General features: G+C 54.6%; 12 protein-coding genes across 12 annotated transcripts; 8 read left to right on the top strand and 4 right to left on the bottom strand.

The window, feature by feature from the left end:
* Positions 1-113: 113 nt before the first annotated feature.
* On the bottom strand, positions 114-1,374 carry CONPUDRAFT_39477 (GroES-like protein; the record flags this gene model as incomplete). Its single annotated transcript, XM_007764195.1, has 5 exons — positions 114-224; positions 290-687; positions 753-930; positions 987-1,068; positions 1,130-1,374. Coding segments are annotated over 5 exons (1,014 nt in total), but the record flags the coding sequence as incomplete, so codon positions are not given.
* A 1,210-nt stretch (positions 1,375-2,584) lies between these two features.
* CONPUDRAFT_141467 (uncharacterized protein) lies at positions 2,585-4,119 on the bottom strand (the record flags this gene model as incomplete). The annotated part of the gene is made up of 5 exons (XM_007765637.1): positions 2,585-2,839; positions 2,919-3,227; positions 3,300-3,590; positions 3,657-3,819; positions 3,890-4,119. The coding sequence occupies 5 exons, from the start codon at positions 4,117-4,119 to the stop codon at positions 2,585-2,587; spliced, it is 1,248 nt and encodes a 415-aa protein (XP_007763827.1).
* Positions 4,120-5,429: 1,310 nt separating this feature from the next.
* CONPUDRAFT_44842 (uncharacterized protein) lies at positions 5,430-5,883 on the top strand (the record flags this gene model as incomplete). The annotated part of the gene is made up of 3 exons (XM_007764282.1): positions 5,430-5,476; positions 5,539-5,619; positions 5,676-5,883. The coding sequence occupies 3 exons, from the start codon at positions 5,430-5,432 to the stop codon at positions 5,881-5,883; spliced, it is 336 nt and encodes a 111-aa protein (XP_007762472.1).
* A 24-nt stretch (positions 5,884-5,907) lies between these two features.
* On the bottom strand, positions 5,908-6,469 carry CONPUDRAFT_161862 (uncharacterized protein). Its single transcript, XM_007765636.1, has 2 exons — positions 6,117-6,469; positions 5,908-6,064 (listed from the first exon to the last, which is right to left on the bottom strand). Exon 1 carries the CDS (start codon positions 6,458-6,460, stop codon positions 6,149-6,151), a length of 312 nt encoding a protein of 103 aa, XP_007763826.1. The 5' UTR covers positions 6,461-6,469; the 3' UTR covers positions 5,908-6,064; positions 6,117-6,148.
* A 1,067-nt stretch (positions 6,470-7,536) lies between these two features.
* CONPUDRAFT_16784 (uncharacterized protein) lies at positions 7,537-8,517 on the top strand (the record flags this gene model as incomplete). The annotated part of the gene is made up of 1 exon (XM_007764163.1): positions 7,537-8,517. A coding segment is annotated over one exon (981 nt), but the record flags the coding sequence as incomplete, so codon positions are not given.
* A 347-nt stretch (positions 8,518-8,864) lies between these two features.
* Positions 8,865-10,798, top strand: CONPUDRAFT_161860 (uncharacterized protein; the record flags this gene model as incomplete). Its single annotated transcript, XM_007765635.1, has 3 exons — positions 8,865-9,591; positions 9,655-9,925; positions 9,979-10,798. 3 exons carry the CDS (start codon positions 8,865-8,867, stop codon positions 10,628-10,630), a joined length of 1,650 nt encoding a protein of 549 aa, XP_007763825.1. The 3' UTR covers positions 10,631-10,798.
* A 539-nt stretch (positions 10,799-11,337) lies between these two features.
* Positions 11,338-13,138, top strand: CONPUDRAFT_161859 (uncharacterized protein; the record flags this gene model as incomplete). Its single annotated transcript, XM_007765634.1, has 3 exons — positions 11,338-12,073; positions 12,125-12,395; positions 12,457-13,138. The coding sequence occupies 3 exons, from the start codon at positions 11,338-11,340 to the stop codon at positions 13,076-13,078; spliced, it is 1,629 nt and encodes a 542-aa protein (XP_007763824.1). The 3' UTR covers positions 13,079-13,138.
* A 549-nt stretch (positions 13,139-13,687) lies between these two features.
* CONPUDRAFT_45943 (uncharacterized protein) lies at positions 13,688-13,906 on the top strand (the record flags this gene model as incomplete). Its single annotated transcript, XM_007764367.1, has 1 exon — positions 13,688-13,906. A coding segment is annotated over one exon (219 nt), but the record flags the coding sequence as incomplete, so codon positions are not given.
* Positions 13,907-15,424: 1,518 nt separating this feature from the next.
* CONPUDRAFT_38139 (uncharacterized protein) lies at positions 15,425-15,817 on the top strand (the record flags this gene model as incomplete). The annotated part of the gene is made up of 1 exon (XM_007764192.1): positions 15,425-15,817. A coding segment is annotated over one exon (393 nt), but the record flags the coding sequence as incomplete, so codon positions are not given.
* A 572-nt stretch (positions 15,818-16,389) lies between these two features.
* CONPUDRAFT_44275 (uncharacterized protein) lies at positions 16,390-16,581 on the top strand (the record flags this gene model as incomplete). Its single annotated transcript, XM_007764246.1, has 1 exon — positions 16,390-16,581. A coding segment is annotated over one exon (192 nt), but the record flags the coding sequence as incomplete, so codon positions are not given.
* A 1,752-nt stretch (positions 16,582-18,333) lies between these two features.
* On the top strand, positions 18,334-18,519 carry CONPUDRAFT_43088 (uncharacterized protein; the record flags this gene model as incomplete). Its single annotated transcript, XM_007764204.1, has 1 exon — positions 18,334-18,519. A coding segment is annotated over one exon (186 nt), but the record flags the coding sequence as incomplete, so codon positions are not given.
* Positions 18,520-21,569: 3,050 nt separating this feature from the next.
* On the bottom strand, positions 21,570-23,079 carry CONPUDRAFT_149312 (uncharacterized protein; the record flags this gene model as incomplete). Its single annotated transcript, XM_007765633.1, has 9 exons — positions 21,570-21,628; positions 21,680-21,886; positions 21,954-22,013; positions 22,078-22,111; positions 22,165-22,289; positions 22,340-22,406; positions 22,446-22,595; positions 22,646-22,796; positions 22,856-23,079. 9 exons carry the CDS (start codon positions 23,077-23,079, stop codon positions 21,570-21,572), a joined length of 1,077 nt encoding a protein of 358 aa, XP_007763823.1.
* Between the last annotated feature and the right edge of the window lie 51 nt (positions 23,080-23,130).

Below are 23,130 nucleotides of genomic sequence, written 5' to 3'. Positions count from 1 at the left end.
CCAGACGCGGGGAGGGAGCGCCGTCGCAGTATTCTGTTTAATTGTCCCGACGTGGATTATACATGTTCAAGGAGCCGCAATTTGACCACTTAGACCTCGAATTCTCAAGTTGTTTCCTGGGGACGCACGACAAGCTTGACACCGCTGACTTTTCCTGCCTCCAAACGTTCTAGCCCTGCAACAATCCCTCCGAGACCCCCGGGAAGCACTTCAACCTTGTTGGGCTATAAACATATGGCCTCGTATTTAGTCTCACATTCACCGTTCGATATAGACGGTGGATACGTACCACTATCGTGCCGTTCTGTAGCCAGTCATGAACGCTACCCCAGAGCTTCTCGCCAAACTCGTAATGCGGAGGGATGTGCGGCGAGCCAAACGTGAACCCGACTGTACGCGTCTCCTCGTCTCCCTCTGGGGCCTTGATGGTGCCCTTGGAGACGGCCATGTGGCCGCCCTGCGAGAGGACACCCCATCCGACGGCCTGCGTGTCATCGCCGCAGATGCCGTCGTAGACAACCTTGATGTCGCTGTCCGCGATGCTCTTGATCGAAGCAATGATATCTGCCGAGGGTGAACGGCGGTCGACAACATGTGTCGCGCCGAGGGACTTCAGGAGAGGCTCGTGCACGGGCGAGGCGACCGCTATGATGTTGGAGAAACCAGCGAGTCGCGAGAGCTGGATTGCTGTTGTGTGAAAGTGACAGTTAGGGTGTATTCGTCCCAACAATTGCCTCGATGGTAATACTCACCGAATTGGCTTATAGTAGCAGAGCCACCTAGGATGACAATACTCTGTCCCTTGTAGACGCCCGGTTTATCGATCGGTGACGTTAACTTTGCGTTATGCGGTCCGAAAAGCCCAATTGCGGGGGTGTCGAGGGATACGCCCAATGAGGCTGCTTCATCGAAGGAGACGTTCGAGGGAATCTGGAGAGTGCGGTGAGAAACCCCAAGAAGCGGTACGGGTCAAGCGTTGTGCTTACCTTGGCGGTGAAGCGTGCGTCGCCGAGCGAATACTGCTGGAAGCTGCAGTAATCGCTGTTTCCCACAATCCCAGGAGCAGCGCTGAGAGCAGACCATATCTTGTCAGCGCATGAGCGCTCCAGATCCAGATTTGTTCACTTACACTCTGTCTCCGACGGCGAACTTGGTGACACCTTCGCCGACCTCCGCGACGACGCCAGCAGTGCCGTAGCCAAGGACGGCGGGATAGTCTTCGATGAACAGGCCTGTCTCTTGAATACGCCAGTCGATGGGGTTCAGTGAAGCAGCTTCTACTTTGATGAGGAGACGCCCTTGGCCGGGCTTAGGGATAGCTCTGGTGCCAAGTACAAATGCACCTTGCTTGGCCTGGAGAAGGAGAGCTCTCTGAGACATGTTGAAGAGATGCGAGCGCAGCGTGGTATGTGAGTGAAGTCTGAGGAGACGAGTGGATGGTCTTGACTGACGAGTTACAAGGAGTTCTTATACCAACTCTCCACACAATGCTGACAACACAGAGATGACAAACGTCGAATGGAAGTATAACATAGTAGCCCTGGCGGTAGTACTAGTCTTTGTTCGAGCTACCCTCCGTAGTGGGCGTATGCAGTGCTCAGGGTGACTGATGGTGGGAAGCCCTGATACACAGTTATGGTTGCTGATCAAGCACGCCGAGCGAAGTCAGGGCTGACGCACCAATTCCGAAGGTCAGATTCATTTCAAGAGCGGGACGGTTGGTCTACCGCGGTCCCAGAAAGAGAACGAAGAGAGATGACGACTCGGTTTCTGGACGTTGCGTCAGGTTGGGCGCTAAAACTGGGAGTTGAACGGAAACAAGCAGTGCACAGCAAGAGTCCCAGTGTGCAGAGAAGTTGGCGTTGAGACATCAGTATGAATATACGAAAGAGAGATGGGCAAGGCGCCCTATAATGAGTAGTTAGGTGCCGCTGCAGGCTGTCGAACGTTTGGGCCGAACGAAGAGTGCATGGTCTGGAGTCGCGCGGGAGTCGCGCATCTGCAGCTGACTCACTTGTGATTGGTCACTACAGGTCAATTGAATCGTTCTCGAATCGGTGTCTCTGCATCTCAACAAACGAACAAACAATCGCGATGGCGAAAGCGTCTGGTGCCAAACTCGGTGCTGATGACCATGGAATGTTAGTAAAGCGTGACAAATGCAAGCAAAAGTGCTTCGGAACGTTGTAAGCTAGTAACGTCGGGAAATACATACCCTGCAGCTAGGCTACCGGGGCCTTGGCAGGTTCCGCTCGTGAACTAGCACTACGTCAGCGTGTGCGAGGAAGGGCCCCGGAAGCTCAGTCCGTCAAAAAGGGCCTGAGCTACCATTCTCGTGCGCTTGTTTTAGATAGACACACGTCGTCGAAACCCGAGCTGCTAATGCCGTCTATGATATTTCAGAGTCATAATTTGGAATTTTGTCAGGCATGGGTCTGTATATTCTATTCTGATATTCCAACTCATGCATTGAGAGTCATCGACAAATAATGTTTCTCCGTGATACGTTAGTATGGGGTATATTATTGGTATATTAGCAACCGGAAACTACTTCATAGAAACCATTTGGGGGAGAGAAACCCTGCTACCGCTCAAAAACGTTCACAAACCGTTTCCAACACCTGTACGCAGTCGCACCGTTGTTTCCCTCTTTCCTCGTAACCATGTTAACAATCTTGTCGAGCTCATCGTCAATACTTGCTTTGCGTTTCGACAAATCAACTCGGGTGTCTTGGAGTTCAGATGCTTGTATTGACTGACGAGGCATTGTCAAAACCGACGCCGCCTCGTCGAGGAGCACTTGCTCGAATGCATCTCCCACACCGATATCTTCGCGTGCCTGGATGTCGCGAGTAGATGTAAGGAATAGAGGTTAGCAAGAGACAAGTAAAATCCAAACTGGAAAGGGGAATACGTACCAACCCGAATCGTGTTATGAATTTGCCGACCCCCTGGACGAGCCTCCCGACGTCGGCTTTTACCCTCTGCTGACGCGAGCTCTCGTCCCAGAAGTACAGGAGCGCTATCGTCCCACCGTCAACGGAGTACCGCCAAACAAGCGGATTGACCTCGCATATAGGCCTCGAATGAGGCGCTACCTTCTCTGTGGCAGCCGACAGACTCTCTCGATGAGATGACTTCGCGCTGAAGCTGGAGCGCTTAAATATGTTGACCACCTCGTTAACCAGTGTCTTCTCTGACGAGTTATCGGGCGCAAGTTCAGGCATCTGTATAGGAGACACTGTCAGCTCGTGTGCATGATTGATTGCATTTGAGACGAAAAGATTATGAAGACGCACTAGCCCATACCGCATCGCGAATCTGTTAACCTCCATTTTCACGACCCTACGCTTCGATCTGGCCTTCTTCTTTGATAGATCGCTGTCTGGTACGAACACGATGGTGACCTTCTCTTCACCACCGATCGTGTACCTCCAAAGCGATGGCGGCCATGGGATATTGCGATGACTCCGAGACACGAAGTTCTGCTTCAGGCTCGGTTTGGCGGCGCTCACTAACGCCGCAAGCGCTCCAGAGCCCATTTCCGTCGAACGGCGGTCTGAGATAGGCTCTTCGAGTAGTAGGACAGTCTGTAGTGAATCGACCGCGATTAGAACACCATCGGAGCAGCGCTTGGACATTCCAGGCATACTTACCAGAGCGTGCTGGACCATTGTCTTGAACCACTGGTAGTTACTTTCCATGTCGCGCCGTATCATACGCCGGAGATACACCTCCTGAAGGAAAAGATACCGACACGCTTCCGCTTTCTGAAGCCGTATCAGAGCACATTTCGTGTCTTGCAAGTAAGCGTTCAATCTGGTCCGCAAGTGGTCATGTTAGCGAAGCAGATTCACGCTGGGGTGTATGGGACATAGCATCTACGTACCCTTCGTGCCACCATGAAAGCGATTGGATGCTCCGCTCCAGTTTTTCGCGTTGATCTGCAGAAGTACAGGTAGCCAGCGTGTTGCGGAGGAAGTCGAGCGCAAGCAAGACGTTTTCGATGGAAAGAGAAAGGATGTTGACGTCCGACTCGACATTCTCCCCTACTAGATGCTGCGTGAGAGTCTCCTGCGTATCTTCTAAGCGTGCCCTTAAGCTCTTCAAGTCCTCCATGATGGTGCTGTACAAGTGGAAGGAAATCGAAACGGGGTGTATGGAGAGAATTTTGCTCCACTTGACGTCGCCGTGGAGAGCCTATATAGCCGACAATGCAAGCTGGTCCACGCGCGCTTGCGCGAAGACATGGTGCAGACAATAGGGGCTGGACAACCAAAAGGCAAGGACTGAAAGAGGGTGTTTAGAGCAACGAACGAACAGCCATGTCTGTCCGAGGATATAACGAAGGCGCCTACAATAACGATCTCACACCATAACAAGGCTCGAGCTCAGATGTCGCATCCGGGTGCAACAAGAGCGATCCTATAGGGTACGAGTCGAGGTGGGCTTGCTCCAGGAACATTATTGCCGCGGAGGCAGCGGGGAGAGCATTATGTGTGTTCTTCAAGATATGTGTTCAGATACAAGGAACGATTGAAAGGATGGTCGATGTGCATTTCACGGATATGATATGCATACTGGCCGCCATCTGAATGTAGGGACGTCGATGAAGCAAAGGCGCGGGCGCGGAAGAGAGGTGCGGACACGGAAGCAAGGCGCGTCTCTCGTCAGGGCTTCACCAAAAGAAGCTATAGGTTCCCACGCTATTTTCCCCAATCCTCACAACGCCTCGCTGTCTCTTTCCTTCAACGCACCTCAAGTCAAATTACAGGCGACGGCGCTCTCATATCCGCCACGCCGGTCTGTGCCAAAGCAGGGCGGAAATCGACTTTCGTGTACGTCTTAGTGCAGGCTGACGGCTTCGTTCGTCGGTCGCGCTCGTCTGGAAACTTTCTGGATGTAGTCGAGTATGCCGGTGGTCCATACATCTTTTCACCTCTTCCCTTCACTTTTTGTAATACTCTCCGTTGCGAATACGAATGGAAACTGGTCGCTATTTGGTGATATCAGGCTGAAACGGAATGAAGTTCAGAGTGAGTGTTCAAACGTCAATTCAAATCAACAGACGTTCTGCATCAGTTTGCTCCTCATCGCGCCCGTCCGTGGAGACACCTGGAGACACGCTCACCCCACGCCGAGCCCTTTGGCTTCGGAAAATGGCCCTCGCAACACTACAGCGCTCCAACTTTCCTCCAACCGGTGAATGACAACCTCGGTAGACAACGATTACTGCATCTGTGATGTCATCCTCTACCGCCACAACGCCCCTCCTCCTGACGTCACCCTCCCAGCGCGATCGCTTATATACGCTCAGGTGAACATCTTCGAAACGCACAATCACCAGTTACACCCAAAATACGTTTTCTCTTTTACCCAACAACACATCCCACATCACCATAATGTCTAACGCCCGCTCCGGAGCCATGATGTCCAAGGTTGGCAACCCCCAGGTCTATGTCGACGGCGACCAGAGGTTCGTGCTTGTACATCCACGCTCATACCATACCTTGTTCTGATTCGGACTTCTTCGCATAGGAACGACAAGGTCACCGACCATAATATTCCTCCGAAGTACGACGAGGGCCAGGATAATTCGCACCTGGATCTTGACTCGAAGTAAGCTTGGTCATGACTCACACTTCATCCATCCTCATCTAACTGTCCTCCTCCAGGGACGAGCGAAGCATCGGAAATCGTCTCGCTGCTGCATCAAAACACGACCGTGAAGTCGAGCGAGAGAAAGCCTTCTCGCAGGCTAACCCCAACGTCGACCCATTGGGGCCTGCACGTGCACACGGGAACGAACCGTCGAGAGGTGCCCAGATCGATGCTGAGCTGAAGGCCGAGGATGAGGAGATGCTTCGCAAAAAGCAGAAGTAGAAGCATGGTCCTGAAGTCGTTATCGCTTAACACAACTGTATCATAAACATTGCATAGCCCGCACTGTGAAGGCACTGTAGCATAAATGAACGCATCCATTATAGCTTTCTCCTCGTGTGAGATGAGTTAAGCCGTGTGACTCAAGTTCAGTGACGAAGGGGTCGGTTGGCACTTTGAATGACTGATGGCACCAACGTTAGGTAGACACACAGACTCGAACGAGCTTTTCGCACCATCATCAGCGCATCTGTACAGAATCATCTTGTTATGTTTCATCCATACCCTCCCCAGCCTCTTCATCTTCGTCCTCGTCCTCTTTGACCCTCTTTCCGCCCTCCTTGCTTGCCTCTGCTGGTCCAACGGCATCCCTCCATCTCGTCAGATCCTCTCCAGCTTTATCGCGAGCAGCGGCCAATGAGTTGCGCAAAGCGGCGTAGTACGTCTTCAGATCGACCTTCTCGCTAGTGTCTGCTAGTGGGAAGGAGTGGCTCGTCTGAGGGGCAAGGCCTTGAGGCGCTTGTGTTCCGCTGGGCACCTTCAAGTCATACGAAAGGGATACCGCTGTCTCGCCAGACATAGTCGTGATCAAGTGAACAGACAATACCAGTACTTGTCGCTCTGCCAGTTTATGGCGGTTGAGACTCGAGAGAGCTCAAAAAGTCCCGTCATCTCCGCTGACATCGCTATCTTATCTTATCATCCGCGTCGGACCGAGAAACCGAACACCGCTTGCCAGAAGCGAACAAAGATCCGCGCTTGTCTCGATGCCTTGTTTTTCTCCAAACGCTCACCATCGTCTCCCAGCTCGCGCAATGGCGCTCCTCTTGCTTGATTAGCAACGCAGGCTCACTAGTGTGTCTTACCGCTACGAGCCTGCGTTGTCGCAACAGCTGTACGTCCGTATCCTGCTTACCGCTTCATCAACACACGTCGACAGCCTATCACGCAAGATTTACCGAGCGTGCTGACCGCGAGGTTTTTTAGTCGCCTGTCGATTTGCTTATCGCTTTCCCGTCTTCCTTTCTTTCCATCGATTTCTCTGGGATATCCTGGCTTTCTTTCGCTCCTTGGGCTCGACAGCATAGACTTAGACACCACCCATTGGCATAGACGATATAGACGCAAGGCTTAACGGACCGACGCTACGCTACCATACAGCTATCAAGACTACGAAGCTCAATTAATACAGCAATACCAGCTAATTCAATACTCAAAACGTTCGAAGGACCGGATCCTAAACAGAAAATGTTGCATCCACTCACACCAACGTCCTCCCTGCCTTCTCTTGTGCGCCTCCCCTACCTCGCTGCTGCGGACATCAGCACCGCCATGGACAGGCTCACCGTGGTTTACTTCCCGGCCTTGCTCGCCAATATCGCTGCCAGCGCCAGCGCCGGCTTCCACGCTTCTCCAATCACGAAGACTTTCGACTCCGACTCGAGCCACGTTCCTGGCGCCAGCCAATCGGACGCGGACGTGCTCCGGGCGGACATATCGGGCACGATGCATGTACCTGGGCCGGGAAACGTGCAGGTGGCGACGTTCGCGCACGACGACGGGGTGCCGGATTCGGGTTATGCGTCTGCAGAGGAGGACGAGGATGAGGAGTGCTGCGCTCTTGGCGGCGGGGAAGAAGATGAAGAGGATGTGGAGGAAGAGGCGCTGGCGGTGCTGAGGGCGGACGAGATGGAGCGGGCGTACGTCGTCAAGTGGTTGATGGGTTTCGTGAAGCGCTCGGATGCATGGATCGGAGGGGCTGGGGAGGAGGCTGGGGCCGCTGTAGAGGAGGAAGAAAGTCGGATGGATCTGGTGGACCGCGCGACGACGCTCCTGGCGCGTTTCGCCGGGGACGACGAGCCCGAGGAAGCGGTGACACGCACCTTCACGTTCCCTTTCCTTGTCGATGACGCCTCATCACCGAACGAGCCTATCAAGGCTGAGCTCAACGACGCACCTCTGACAGGAGTTGATCATACCGCCGTCGGTCTGCAGAGCTGGGGCACTGCTGTCGTCTTCTCCGCGCGGCTCTGCGCCGAACCATTGCGCTATTTTCCCATAACGTCTACATCTGCATCTGTATCTCAGCCCTTCTCTCGACCTGCCCGCGTGCTCGAGCTCGGCGCGGGCACCGGCTTGCTCAGCATTGTCGCCGCACAGATTCTCCAGCGACTGGGGGCGCCCGCCGAAGTCCTCGCAACAGATTACCACGCCGACGTCCTCGCCAACCTCTCCGCCAACGTCGCTTCGAACAGGCTGGATAACTTGGTGTGCGTCACCGCCCTCGACTGGGTATCGCCGCCCCCAGCAGAGGAGATGGGCATGTTCGACGTCGTTCTCGCAGCGGACGTTGTGTACGAGCGCGAGCACGCGCGGCTGATTAGGGACGTGGTCCACCGGGCGATGAGGAAGGATGGCGTCATGTGGCTCGCGATGCCGCTGCGCGAGACGGGGCGGCATGAGGGTATGGAGAGGTCGGTGCGAGAGGTGTTTCCTGGGATTGCTGAGCTTGAGGGTGAGGGATTCAAGGGCAGGGAAGACGAGCTCGTCATCGTCGAGAGGGTGGATATGCAGAGGAGGGAGGGAGTTGGTAGGGCAGACGAGGACGGGTATAAGTTGTTCGAGATTCGGTTTGCTTGCTCATAGCTATGATAGTAGCCATGCTACTAGCAGTCTCAGTACGACCGCCTAGCGCTAGTAGGGAAGACAAGGTGGACTATACAAAACAACTTGAAAAGATGCCACCATACTGGACTTGTTGGGCATCAAAGCATCACCCTCGGCAATGGCCGAAATCGCCCGAAGAACTTTGACGCTTTACATTGGGCGCTTAATTCAACTGCTTAAATCGCTCTCACGAGCCTCATGTTTGCCTCGCCGAAGTTCTCCACGCGACGAACCACCTGCGCGACCCAGAGTTAACGTTCATCGCTGTGGCCTCCGGATAGCTAGTCACTCCCACTGCCCTATCTCATTCCCCAACAATGCCAGCCCACGACGCGCTCCCAGCCCACATGGACATCGCCAAACTCAAGGCAAACCCTGAGAATGCATACCGACTGGACCACAGATTCTCTGCTTGGGCGAACAAGAGATCCGGCTTCCCTGTGATCGACATTCGTGCCGATCGCGCAAAGTGGGTCCGCGATTGGGACAAAGGCATCGGCAAGATCGCGTCGTCGGCACAGACCGTCTTCCGCGAGACCGCGCTGACCCACAACATCATGCAGATACACCTTGGGATCAAACAGCCCGACATTGACTGGCTGAGCCGCATTCAGACGATAAACGCGGCGAACCACACCTTGTACTCGGAGAGCGTCCGAGACACGTGGCGAAACCCAAGGCTCCTTCAGATCTCGTACAGCCCGAGAGACTGGTTCTCGCTCATCGATGCCGAGAAGCGGTTCCAGATAGTATGTGACGCGCTTGAGAAGGTGTGTTGGAACACGATCTTGGGTCAGGACGCGCGCATGCTCTGTCCTGAGATCACTGGAACCGCACTGCTCAAGCAACGAGGGGAGGGACTCTTTGGGTTTATTGATCACTATATCGACATCACCTTCTCTATCGAAGAAGCCCAAAGAGACTCGTTAACTCACAACGCTTGGTGGATCAGCGCTGCACAGCTCGAGAGCAACTCGCCAATCTCCCATGAGACCGCAGCTCATCTCTACAAGTTCTACACCGAGGTCCGGAGGGATTTCTTCAGTGAGATTTACCTTTCGGTCTCGTTTGATTCGAGGTGTGATGTGCTCATAGTATCTCCGACAGATCGATTTCTGACCCTCATTACGAGGAACATTACCGAGGGATGGGAAGCCGATATGGACAGCAATCTCACGTCAGCGCCTCTAATCATGCTGAACACCGATCGTGAAGGACGGCGTGACATCGCGTCCGCGAGAAAGATGCACAAGAGCAAGGATACGCAGATTTGCGAGCATTGCGAGCGTAGTCAGGAGGAAGCGGGACACAGCGTTCGCTTCCTCATTTGCGCTGTGTGCAAGCGTAAGCTCAACTTTGCGTGCTACTATTGTTCCAAGTGCGTGACCCGTATTCGATACAGGGGTTTCCATCGCTGACTTCGATTGGCAGAGAATGTCAGAAAGCCGACTGGCGTCAGCACAAGGTCCACTGTGGAAAAGAGAAAGTCTCTAAAAGTCGAGACCAAGGCCGGCCCGAGTACAAGCGCTCGATGGCGCTGCTTCTGCAGCTCGAGATGCAAAACGCCCACAAGGATGCGGACTACCTCCTTTTCCAACGTAACGCTGAGGGCGGGGCCATGTTTTCTGCCTCTCCTTTCAAAGTGGCATTTCAACACGACGAAGAGATGCGGTCACTCTTTAGGGAGAAACGAGCTCTCGCTGCAATCGACGCCGATCGCTCCGGACTAGACGTCCTTGCCAAATGTCTCGTAGATGCACACAAGGACGAGGAGATTGAGTCTCGCATTGAGCGAGAGGATATCATTAAGCAGCTTGAGGAAGAGTACGAGGTCGACGTGAGGGCCCGACTAGAGGCGCTGGAGGAGAAGCTCGAAATTGAAGGCGACGAACCTCGGTACTCGGGAATGTGTATCTTCGACGGATTTCTTCCGAAGGTCATTAGTAAGTGGTTTATGGGGAAGTTGCAGACGAGGATAAAGCAGCTGGAGGAAGTGGATGAGGACCCAGAATTCGTCGGCCCGCTCCTCCAGTATCTCCAGGGAATGGCGCGCAACCTCGAGCCTATCCCGCCTCGCACCTAGCTCTGCTTGCTGCATTTTACTAACCAGCATATATATGCGCTTACCAACACGGTGTCACACTTTTTTACGCTTTACTTGCTCCCACACGTCCCCTGCACACTAAACTTACGATACAATTGAGAGGCTGCACTCCAGAGGACAGAACCCAAATGACAATTTTGAGTAGAAGACTGGAGTGGAAGAGCTAGACGACGTAAGTAGAAACAAGTGTAGCTGCTGGAATTTGGTGGGGTGCAACCCTTGTGCATCGAAGACGATAAGCATTGTCTTTGGCAGTCTCAATATTAAGTGACGGAGCCGCGGACCTCGAAGCGGACCCCGAAGTGGGCTGAGCTTGCTTTCAAGTTAATATTCTCTCTTTCCAAGTGTCTACTAATTGACCTTCGTATAGACGCAGTACGAAGAATGCAATGCCGACACGAATGGATACCCGCCACAAATCTATTGGAGGGCATACAAGCTCACAATCTGTGTTTTTGGTGTCGCTTTAACCATATCGAGTCGTCTCATGATGAGACGAAAGGCCCGGCCGCGCCATCAATCCAGTGATTCCAAGCTCGGAAGGCAATTATCCTCCAGTTGATCGCGCGTTGAACTGCATGACAACTCGGCGCCAAATGTGCGTGCCTGAAGCGAAGTTTGCTGAGATGCAGTCCATCTTGATCTCTCTCCTTCACACCTTCTCGAGACCATCTTGTTCTACCCAGATGATACTCACCCCAGACACCGTCATCATCTCTCGAGGTGGACCAGACATCGCCGAACTCAAAGCCGACCCAAAGAACGCATACCGGCTGGATAACGACCAATCTGCATGGGTCGACCAGCTCCATGGCTTTCCAGTCGTCGACGTACGCGTCGACCGCGCCAAGTGGGTCCGTGACTGGGATGAGGGCGTCAAAAAGATCAGCTTAAAGTCGGCGTCGGATGCCTTCAGCGGCACTGTCATGATGCTCAACGGGTCACTCTTCCGCAGGAGAATCGAGGCTTCCGACCGTGAAATGCTTCGAGCCATAGAGATGGCGACGAAGGACAATCATCGTACGTATCCCAACAACGTCCGCGAGCTGTTTGGCAATCCTATGCTGGCTCGGTACAGTCTCCGGGACTGGTTCATGCTTGTTGACATGGAAGAACGAACTCGAATCCTCAGCAGCAGCATTGAAGAGACATGCTGGAACAGCATGCTTGGTCAAGACGCCCGCATGATCTGTCCCGAGATCATCAGTACCGTGATGCTCAAGCGGCGAGGCATGGAACTGTTCGCCTTCTTTGATCGCTACTTGCAGATGGCACTTTCTGAGGACGAAACCGAACAAGAAAGCCTAATTCAGACCGAGTGGTGGTCGAGCGCGTTGCAGCTGGAAGGCATACCGCAACCACTTCACGAGAACGTCACACACACCTACAAGCTGTATACATGTTTTAGGCGGGACTTCCTTGGTACGGTCTACCTTTGCTCTAGTTGCCGTTCTACTCAAACGTCTCCAACAGATATGTTCGTTCTACGTACAGCAAAAGCCATCTGCAAGGCATGGGGTGATGACATGTTCAAGGGTCTCACAACGGCGCCTCGCCTCATGTGGAATGCTAGTCACAGAGGATTGCGTAGCATCGTGGCTGCAAGAAAGGACGCCAAGAGCCGAGAAACGTTAAGCTGCGAAAACTGCGAACGTAGCCCTGTGGAGATAGGGGCTAATGTTCGCTTCCTCGTATGCGCAACTTGCAAGCGTAACCTCAACTTTGCTTGTTGGTACTGTTCCCGGTGCGCATTTACTCTTATTCTGATCAATTGACACATCTTCTAATCACCTCTTTGCTGTTAGACAATGTCAGAGATCGGACTGGCGAAAACATAAGGTCTTCTGCGGCAAAGAAAAGGTCTCCAAGAGTCGACAACAAGGGCGTCCGGAGTACACGCGGTCGCTTCAGCTGCTCTTACAGCTCGAACTGCAAAGCGAGGACGATGACGTCGACTACTTTATCTTCAACCGCGCCGCCGAGTCTCTCTCCGGTTCTCTTCCCTTCAAAGCTGCCTTTTTGACCGACGAGGATAAGCAAACCCTCTTTAGAGAGAAGCGAGTTCTGGCCGCTATGGACGCGGACCGTACTGGCCTCGACGTTGTTGCAAAATGCATCATAGACGCGCTCGAAGATGACAAGGCCTCATCTGGTATTACAAGGGAACATGTCATCCAACAACTTTCAGAGGAGTATGGTGTTGATGTGGGGTCTCGCCTTGAGGCGCTTCAGGCGCAGCTGACAGCTGATGGGGATGAGAACCTGTACAGCGGCATGTGCGTCTATAGCGTGGCTTACCACGAGGATCTTGTTCAATGGGCCATGAAGTGGGAGAAGATGATTAAACAAGAGTATAACGGACTCGAGGGAGGTAGATCAGACGAGGAGGGAGAATCCACTGATGAGGAGGAAAGTATGGAGGAGTAGGTGATTTGTACGGCACTTGCTACTTCGACAGGCGAACAAGATTCTGACCATGATGACGTCTATGTATGTGTACGAATAATACTAGTCTTCGCAGTAATGTCAGGTAACAAGGTATTATGTGAATCTCTGCTCAAACGAGTGTATCAATCCCTTCTCTCCCACGTCGTGCTAGCTTAATTGCCGGTGGACGCGTCAGAGTGCGAGACAGTCTTATATGCCAAACTTGACTCGTTACATCTGAAATACTTGGTATATGGTCGATGCATCGCATTATACTATCTACTGACAACATATCTACAGGTGAATAGTAGAAATAGAAACTCCAGCATGATCACGCACTCGAAAATCTAAGGTGAACGCGTCTTAAGCACACCTACGAAGTCCTCGAAGGCGACGTCGGGATGGAGGGTGTCCGTGAAATTACGTATAGGATACGCTTCGACCACTGAGTAACGAGAAGTCACAGGCGGTCCTTTCTAGTAGATTCACGGTACACCAGTGATGGAGAAGGCGGGTTTGGCAATCACCGCAAGCCTCTTCAGTGGTGGAAGGTTATCTCATCATTTCTTATATACTATAACCCTCGTACTGACCTTGTTATACTAGGAACATGCCAGCGAATTTCCAGTGGTTGCCTGCATGGCGCGAGACTTTCTCGCCATTCCGGCTACTTCTGTATCTGTTGAACGCCTCTTCTCGAATTCTCGCCACCTCTGCCGGGACACGCGGTCGTCTATGCAGGCGTCGACTATTACAGAGGTGATGTGCACAAAGAAGTGGCTAGAAGATCCCGACCTCTTCTATGAGGTGATCCTCAAACCGCAATGAGGCGAGAGAGCTCTCGGTAAAATACATACAGTATTATATGGTATATGTATACGATAACGTACGATTACAACCAATTCCGTATCCGTATGCCCTTGGGTGTATACATATACTATATAGTTGGAGCCCTATGCGGAACGCACTGAGACGTGTTCAGGTTCTGACAAAGCTGTTCATAACGATCAACTAGGACGCTTCTTGACTCTGTTCCGCGTGGTACCCCGGCTGGGACCCCGGAAAAGCATACGAGTACAGAAGTAGACACACACAAAAAACATACACGCCGATTCTCTCTCATCTTTAATCAACTTATTGTATACCTCTTAATAACGCCAGTCCCCATACCTTCCGATGGACACCGAAGGTGACGGGGCGGGCAAACCGCGCGACCCAGGAATCGCGACCCAGAAAAGATCAACACGTCAGAACACGCCAGCTCCTAACGGTTCTGGTACAGGACATGCACAACGCTCGGGATCTCGTATCCCTGTACATATGCCTAGGATCGGCGGAGGGGATGCTCCCGACCTGGCTACGGCAAGGAAGCACCTAGAACGACTTAGCTGGTTGGCCTCTGGGCAGACACTTAGCCCCCAGACGGTAGCCACCATCCTATTCAACACAGCTGATCTATCTACGGTACCCGGGCAGGACAAGGCCACGCTACGTGCAGCGGCGGTGGTGCTGGAGCAGGGATTGGAGGAGGCAAGGTTCGAGCGGCTGGCGGCGGAGGTGGCGGAGAGGGCGGCGGCAGCGGTGGTGTTGGGACAGGGGTTGGGACAGGGGTTGGAGGAAGGGCGGTTCGAGCGGATGGCAGCAGAAGTGGCGGAGAGAACGGCGGCGGCGGTGGTGGAGAAGGCAACAAACTCCCTTATAGCGGGCCTTTCCCCGCACATTGCGAAGGTCCAGGAAACGGCCTTTGCGCTGGCGGACACGGGCAAGAAGTTTGAACAGACCTACGCGGCGGCGGCGGCAAAGGCAGCAGCAGCGGTCCCGACTCAACACCCCGCTGGGAATAGCCCCCCTCCGGACTTCCGCAGCATCATGGCCAACGCTCTTGCGGATCCCCAGAACGACGCTAAGATTACCCAAGCGGCTAGAGCTGCGGTGAGGCAGAGACAGCTACTATTCGACATCATGCCATCGTCCACAGACTACCCTCCCTCAGTGGCGGCCAAGGAGCTCGCGTCTCGGCTGCAACTCATTCTAGCTATGGCCCGCATGGACAACTCCCCTGAGATCTGCGTCCGCTCCGCCTCCAGGCCCCAGCGATCATGCGTCCTGGTCGAGCTTACTACAGAGGAAGCTGCCGACTGGCTCCGTTCACCCGCTGGCCTCTCCAGTCTCGAGTCCGTCTTAGGGAGCGACTTGAAGTATCGTCCACCAACGTTCGCGGTGTTTGTCAAATTCATCCCGCTACCAACCGACATTGTTGCGGAGGTGACGCTTCGAGGCTGCGAAGCAGACAACGACCTGTACCCAGGCGCCATTTCCACTGCGAGATGGGCGAAGGCCCCTGCGAAACGGCGGCTCGACCAACGCTTTGCCCATGCGGTGCTGCATTGTCGCGATCCAGTTACAGCAAACTCCCTCATTCTCAATGGCCTCGCGCTCGAGCACACAAAGCTCGCTGCCCGCAAAGACAAGAAAGAACCTGTGCGATGCGCCAAATGTCAGTTATGGGGACACATTGCGGCGAATTGCCTCGCACTGCGGGATACCTGCGCGCAATGTGGTGACAACCACCGATCCAACTCGTGCACCAACCAAAGCAAGGCGCACTGCGCCTCCTGCAACAGCGACACTCACGCCAGCTGGGACAGGGACTGTCCTGTCGCTGACAGGAAACGCAGGGAGCTAGACGCCAAGTACCCGGAAAACGCACTCCCGCTATACTCAACTGCGGGGAACTGGGAACAGCCGCCCTCATTGGCTAAGGAGGCTAGCACATGCTGCGAGGTTGATGAGCTGCTCGAGGATGTGCGGCGCGAGGTGACGGCGGCGGAGGCCACGAAAGGCGTGGAGCTGTTGGAGGAGGGGGAGATCGTAGGGCTGGCTGATGGGCCCGGCGGAATGGCTCCGCGCAGCGCAGGCAGTGGTGGTGACAACAGTGCTGGTATTGAAAACGGCGATGGTAGCGGAGGTGTCGAAGGTGTTGAAATCGTGGGTGGCGGAAGTAGAGGCGATCGTGGTGGGATTAGTGGTGGTGAGCCTGGGGCTGGGGACCACAGGGGACGTGGCAGTGGTGTTGGAGCGTCTGGGGGGATGTCTTCGAGGCGGGTGGCGTCGGTGCCAGCGGGGCGGCTGACAAGCGATCGCGCAGTGGGCAAGGGAGCAGGTCCCCGGAGGGGGGATGAGGAGGATGAGGGTCCGGCGGCAAGACTCACCTCCACCCTACGACAGACAAAACTACCGGGGGTGGTGAGATCGCGATCCTCACTCTCACGACATGAAGCAGCTGGCCGGTCCCTACCTGGACGATCCCAATGAATACTACACCCGTCACCAACCAACGTTTACGAATACTTCAACTGAACATGAACAACTCACGATACGCACATGACGACTTACTGAATGGGAAGCTGGCCGACGACTGGGATGTGGTGGTGCTGCAGGAGCCGTGTCTGGATAGGGTGGGGAACACGAGGGCGACGGCATCGTGGCGGGTGGTGTATCCCTCGGAGAAGTTTGTCTCCTCCGGGGAGGGGAAGGTGCGCGCAGTGACGCTGGTCAACAGGAGGATAGCGACGGACGAATGGGCGGAGGCTCCGTTCCCTTCGCGAGATGTGGTGCTCACCGAGTTCAAGACGACCGGTGGCCGGGTGATCGTCTTTAATATCTACAACCCGGGGGACTCCCGCGTTGTCCTCGAGATGCTGGAAACGTTCCTCAATGCGGACGCCTTGGAGATCGGCGACGAGGACCACGTACTCTGGCTCGGGGATTTCAACCGACACCACCCAATGTGGGATGAGCCGAGGAACATCCAGCTCTTCACGCCCTCCGCGCTCGACGAGGCGGAGGTCCTTCTGCAGCTGGTGGCTTCCTACGGGATGGTCATGGCCCTGCCACCGGAGACACCCACGCTATGCCATTCGCGTACGAAGAATTGGACACGTCCCGACAATGTCTGGTGCTCGGAACGCACGTTTGACTGCATCGTTGAGTGCGATGTTGTCCCCGAGCTCCATGCGCTCCGGGCGGACCATGTCCCTATCAAGACAATCCTGGATCTGGGCTTGCGGTCGTTGGATGATGAGCCGCGCCGCAATTTCAAAGGGGTGGAGTGGGAGGAGTTTGATGACGTCTTGAAGGAGGAGCTGGCGGCGTGGGGAGACATGGGCGTGCCGAGGACAAAGGTGGAGGCGGAGGAATATGCGCGGAAGGTGGATGTAGCGCTGCAGCGGGCAGTGGAGCGGAAGGTGCCGATGGCGAGGCTATGCACGTTCATGAAGAGGTGGTGGTCGCGGGAGTTGGGAGCGCTGAAGGACAGGAAGAACGAGGTGTCGAGGAGGCGCCACGCGATGAGGGGATTGCCGGAGCACCCCGTGCACGAGGAGTTTGCACAGGTGTGCAGGGATTTTGCCGCGGCGGTGGACAGAACAAAGACCGAGCATTGGCTGGACTTTTTGGAGGAGCTAGATGCCACTACCATCTGGTCCGCCCACCGCTATGCCGCGTCGCCTATGTCGGATGGTGGGCGTACGCGAGTGCCGAATCTGAAGGACAGCTTTGGGACGTACCACACCAACGCCGACAAGACCGCTGTCTTCGCGGATACCTTCTTTCCTCAGCCCCCACCTGCTTCCTTTGTGCCTGCTGACTACGATTACGGCGACTCCTTTCCAAGCCGTGGCCTGATATCCGAGGACGAGTTGAGGGAGGTGATTGGGAAGCTGAAAGGTCACAAGGCGCCGGGGCCTGATGGCCTGCCGAACGTGGTCTACAAGAGATGCGTCAACACCCTGGCGCCCTATCTCTTGCGGCTGTTCAACGCATGTCTCACGCACCGCGTATACGTGGACAGCTGGCGTGAGTTTACGACTGTCGTTCTCAGGAAGCCGGGAAAGCCCGACTACACGGCGCCCAAGGCCTATCGGCCGATTGCCCTGGTCAACACAATTGCTAAGATCATGTCCGCTATCATGACAGCTCGAACCTCTCACCTCCTTGAGGCACGGGGCCTATTGCCTGACACGGCGTTTGGTGGTAGGCCGGGGCGCAGCACGACTGACGCGTTATTGGCGATCGAGGCGGAGGTTAGGAAGGCGTGGCGGGCGGGGGAGGTAGTTTCGGTGCTCTTTCTGGATGTGGAGGCGGCGTTTCCGAGCGTCACGATTGACATGCTGCTGCATGAGCTCCGGCTGTTGGGTATCCCGGATGACACTATTGCGTTTGTAGAGAACCTACTCTCTGATCGCCGGACGCGTCTCCGGTTTGACGATCACCTCTCGGATTGCATTCGGATTGTCAACGGTCTCGTCCAGGGAGACCCGTTCTCCATGCTGTTATATGTGGTGTATGCGTCACGGCTACTGCGGGTAGCGAAGGGCAGGAAGGAGGGAGCGTTTGGGTATGTGGACGATGCTTCCCTGCTGGCGAGGGGGAAGACGTACCATGGGACCCACCGCATCCTCCTTGACATGCTCTACCGGGAAGGGGGGGTGCTGGAATGGGCTCGCGAGCACGGCTCCTCATTTGGAGTAGCGAAGTTTGGGTTAGTCGATTTTGGGATGAACCGGACTAAGGAGCGCCCACCGATGGTTGTCGAGGGCCACGAAATCATGCCCGCGCCGCACCACAAGCTCCTTGGTGTTCTGCTCGACCAGGAACTTCGTTGGAAGCTACAATCGGCGGTTGCAGTCGAACGCGGTACAGCTTACGCCCTCCAACTACGGCGTTTGGCACGCCCATCTGCGGGGATGCCCTTCAAGATGGTAAAACGCTTGTATAACGCGGTCGTCCTGCCGAAGATGTTGTATGCGAGTGAGGTTTGGCTGCGCCCGCCCTTGAATGTCGCGCTAGGGAAGGCTCGGGGCTCGCAGGGACTTATGAAACGACTCACCACAGTTCAGCGCCTCGCCTTATGTCCTATGGTGGGTGCGATGCGCACCACCCCCACGGACGTCCTCCAAGTCCTCGCCAACGTCTTTCCGATGGACCTTGCTGTGCAGAAAGCGCTGCACCGAGGTGCGCTCCGCCTCGCGACGCTCCCCCTATCGAACCCGGTGGCGAAGCTATTCGCTGGCGCGGCCAAACGCCTGGTTGCGCGTCACCAGTCAGCCCTACACCTGTTGGCCCACCGCCTGGACATACCTGTGGGCGACATCGAGCCACTCCACCGCCCTCCTTTCCCCTCGCATAGCCCCCCCTTTACAGTGTCCGTGGCGAAGTCGAAGGAGGTGTCCATTGAGGAGCACAACTCAGCCCCCACGAGACGCTGGGCGGTGTACTCTGATGGCTCGGGAATCGAGGGTTCGATCGGGGCGGCCGCTGTGCTGCAGCGTCCCAATGGTACGCAGTCTGTGGCACGGTACCACCTTGGTGTAGCGGGGAGGCATACTGTGTTCGAGGGCGAACTCGTGGGGATGACACTTGCGCTGGCTCTGATGTCGAAGGAGAGGGGGGCGGAGGGACAGGAAGTGTCGATATATGTGGATAGCCAAGCGGCGTTGGCGGCGGTGAAGGATCCGTCCTCGGCAACTCCGGGGCATTACCTGGTGCCGCCGATATGGCGTTTGGCGAGGTTGGTGGGGAGGGAGGTGCAGGATGTGAGGATTCGGTTCGTGTGGCTGGCGGGGCATCGGGGGATTGCGGGCAATGAGAAGGCGGACGAGGAGGCAAAAGCGGCGGCGACAGGGGGGAAGGCGGTCAACCGCCGGCGACGGCTGCCCAAGCACCTTCGGAGCGAACTGCCGGCGAGCATCTCCGCGCTGAAGCAGCTGGCGACCACGGAGCTTAAGGCGGCTTGGTCGCACCGTTGGGGACGTGCAGAGAGAGCGCAACGCCTTCGCTCGATGGGGTACGACTCGATTACGACAGACCGACACATGAAGCAAATATCAGCTCTTCCGCGGCGGCAAGGCTCACTCCTGACGCACCTTCGCACCCGTCATATCGCCCTCGACGCCTTCCTCCACCGCATCCGTGTCATCGAGGACCCCGCTTGCAAGAACTGCGCACGCGGGGTGGACGAGTCGATTCGCCATTTCCTATTCGAATGCCCGGCCTGGGACGACGCTAGGCGGCGGCTGGTCAGGGCGGCGGGACGCCGCGCGGAGTCTTTTTCTTACCTGCTGAACAACGATGCCGGAGTAAAAGCCCTGATGTCTTTCATCAACTCGACAGGACGATTCCGCCGTACGTATGGCGATATCGACAGGACGAAATATTCGTCGTAACCGGTGTCTTGTCTCGCGACGGCCACCCTCCCGTTCCGCTATAGCGATCCCATGACGCGATTCAGGAGCCTGTCTCTGGGCTTTCCTCTCCCCCTGGCCTGGCTTGGTGGTTTTGCTCGCCCTTGGTTTCTGGTTGCTTCATTGGGTCGGGGCTATGGTGTCTACAGTCTTATTTGGCTGGCGGGCACGTGTCAGCATAACATATATTAGCAGCCCGGGGCCTTTCGCGCTCTCGATCTTGTATTTCGCAGTAGTATTGTCCGTCATAGGGTTCTTACCCTCCTGGACATTAATATGATTCATCAATCAATCAATCAACGATCAACTGCTTCATTCATAGTCGGCCGCTTGCTTGGGTCATCTTGGACCATATCTTCGATTAGCCCTCGAAGAATTTGGAGCCCTCATAAGTCTAGAAGCTGGTTATAACCTGTGTCACACATAAAACGAACGACTACGTACCTCCAAAACCTTTTGTAGCACCAGGTTGCCCAGTTAGTAGACGTCAGTCGGAAACGGGTTAAGGGGCCTGGCAGTGATGTTTTGATGCTCGGGGACGGATCTATCGCCACCCTCGATATCGCCCTCCAGGGGGCTTGTAATATCATTGCCAGTTCGGACTCGGAGTGGGTTGACAGGACCTGCCATAGTAATATCCTAGAACTCCGCGCTTATCACGAGGATCTTGTGAAGTGGGCTGGTACTAGGTGTGGCATGGAATGCAGGACACGGCGATCGAAAAGGAGAAATCTATACTCGAGGGAAGTAGTAAACCAGACAAGGAGGAAGAGTTCGCCGAGGATGAGTTGAAAGTAGGGAAGAATAGGAGACTTGTCGACGCTCGCTACTAAGATTGCTACAGACGAAACAGGGGTTTGACAAGTGGCGATGCCCGTGTATGCGAATGAGTCACGGCGATCTCGACAATATCAATGGACTTATAAGACGATGTACCATGCGAACCTCTGCGAGGTACACCCACCCATCTCTCGAGCAAGGCGATCACACGACCTTCTTGTTCGTCACGGGGCAAATCCTATAATTCTCACATTTGGGTCATTTATGTCAAAAGCACAATCAGCAGCGGCGTGGAGATGTTGGAAGTCATCATCATCATAAAGCAATATGCGAATAAGTTAGTGTGAAAGTGGTAGCGACAAACATTGGGTTTCGTGGAAAGTGAAATAGGCGTTATAGAAGACCGTACGAGCTGGCGCTGGTTACTACAGTGTATAACGGAAATGGCTTTTGCGGCATTATGGTGTCTATGATATATCCATAGCGTCGGAACCCGACAGCAAGCTGCTGGCATCGCTATTGATATCTAATCATAATCGTCACGCATTTATTGACATAGACGACGAGGTGTACTCACAAGTGGAACCTGTGTTGTCCGACCCGTTCTGAAAGGAGGAGTTGTAAAACTGAGATCGGTTCGCAAAAACGTTGACACCTTCGTTTGCGACGTATTGTGGGTTCTGGTTGTAGTGTTGGTTATAGATGCCGATGTTAATTGGGCCATAACGGAACATAGGGGCTTGAATATCAGTACGCGAAGCCGGTGATATAATATGCTCCTCCGCTGCGAATAGCAGGCATGGGTGAGCATAAGTCGACATCGCCTAGACCATTAGCACATGAGTACATACAGGTAGCGACTCCCACCGCTGCTCTGAACCAAGCAGGGTCCTGAAGCTGGGGCAGACCTTCTTCGGAGTATTTCGGCGTGTAAGCGGATGCGAACAAGGGTAATGCACACGTAAGAACACGAACCTTGCGACGTGGGTTCCCCGTTATTTCCCGCGTTCTACCCGATTGGCACGTTAGTTTCTCGATTGTTGTAAACATAAAACAACGAACATCTAGAATCTCGAAAACCCGAGAAACGTGAGACGTGAGTATTTGCAGGTTGTTATCATTTTCGTGCATAGCACTGGTGGCGAAAATCTGCAAACGACCATCAGCCGAAACACTATTCGGGATATCTGGGCATGAACAGTTAGCTCGGTAAGATAACGTCATGTATATGAATTACTGTGAGCTTGCAAGTATTCGCGTGCAGCGGGTACCCGTTCATGACATGTGGGTGGAACGCCAGAGCTCTGATACGAGCGCGACGGGTCAGCGGATCCGCAACTCACAGCCTGTGGGTAGAAAGTAGGCCCAGGGGGCTGATCTGGACTTGACTTGGGTGTGCTAGCTCCTGAAGAGGGAGAAGGTCCAGATATAGGTGATGTTGTGTCAATCGATGCGTTGCGTTTGCCGAATGTCATGACGTGTTCCGAGGTTTGCTGATGGCCCTGGTTAGTTCGACGGAGCGCTCCAAGAAGGGAGTACTCACTCGGACAGTGTGGAAGTTGATCCTCGTTTGTACGACTGTATCTTCGCAACGCCCCTTTAGTTTGCTGTCGATTCCGGGCCAACGAAGGTATCTGGGCTTGGAACGATGGTCTTTGATGTCCTGGTTTACCTGATCGATCTCCACCTGGAGACTTAAAGTATGACAATGTAGTCAACATCATACTACAGACGAGGAAAGCGAGACACGCACTCTTTGAGATCTCGTTTCATTCTCTCCACACCCTTGTGCTCCTCAGATTCCTTATCAACAGTGTACTCCTCGTGTAGCCGTTTGAGCTCCGCAAAGTTCCATTGCAAAATGCTTTTCGCAACGAGTAAGTTCTCGTCTTTCTTGCGCTTCTTCGGCTGATAGTCCATGACGAAAATGCGTCGAGCCTCCCAATCGGGCTCCAGCGCTGCGATTCTTGCCTCCATTGAAGGCTGGCTCAGAGAGGGAGAGCCTGAGAGGAGAACTTACTTAATAAT

The sequence above is a fragment of the Coniophora puteana genome, assembly GCF_000271625.1.
Source record: "Coniophora puteana RWD-64-598 SS2 unplaced genomic scaffold CONPUscaffold_1, whole genome shotgun sequence".
In the NCBI taxonomy this organism is placed as follows: Eukaryota; Fungi; Basidiomycota; class Agaricomycetes; order Boletales; family Coniophoraceae; genus Coniophora; species Coniophora puteana.
This window is presented reverse-complemented; position numbering and strand designations above follow the sequence as displayed.

Coding starts and splice junctions, on each gene's coding strand:
- CONPUDRAFT_161862 (XM_007765636.1), bottom strand. CDS start 6,460: ATGTCTGGCGAGACAGCGGTATCCCTTTCGTATGACTTGAAGGTGCCC.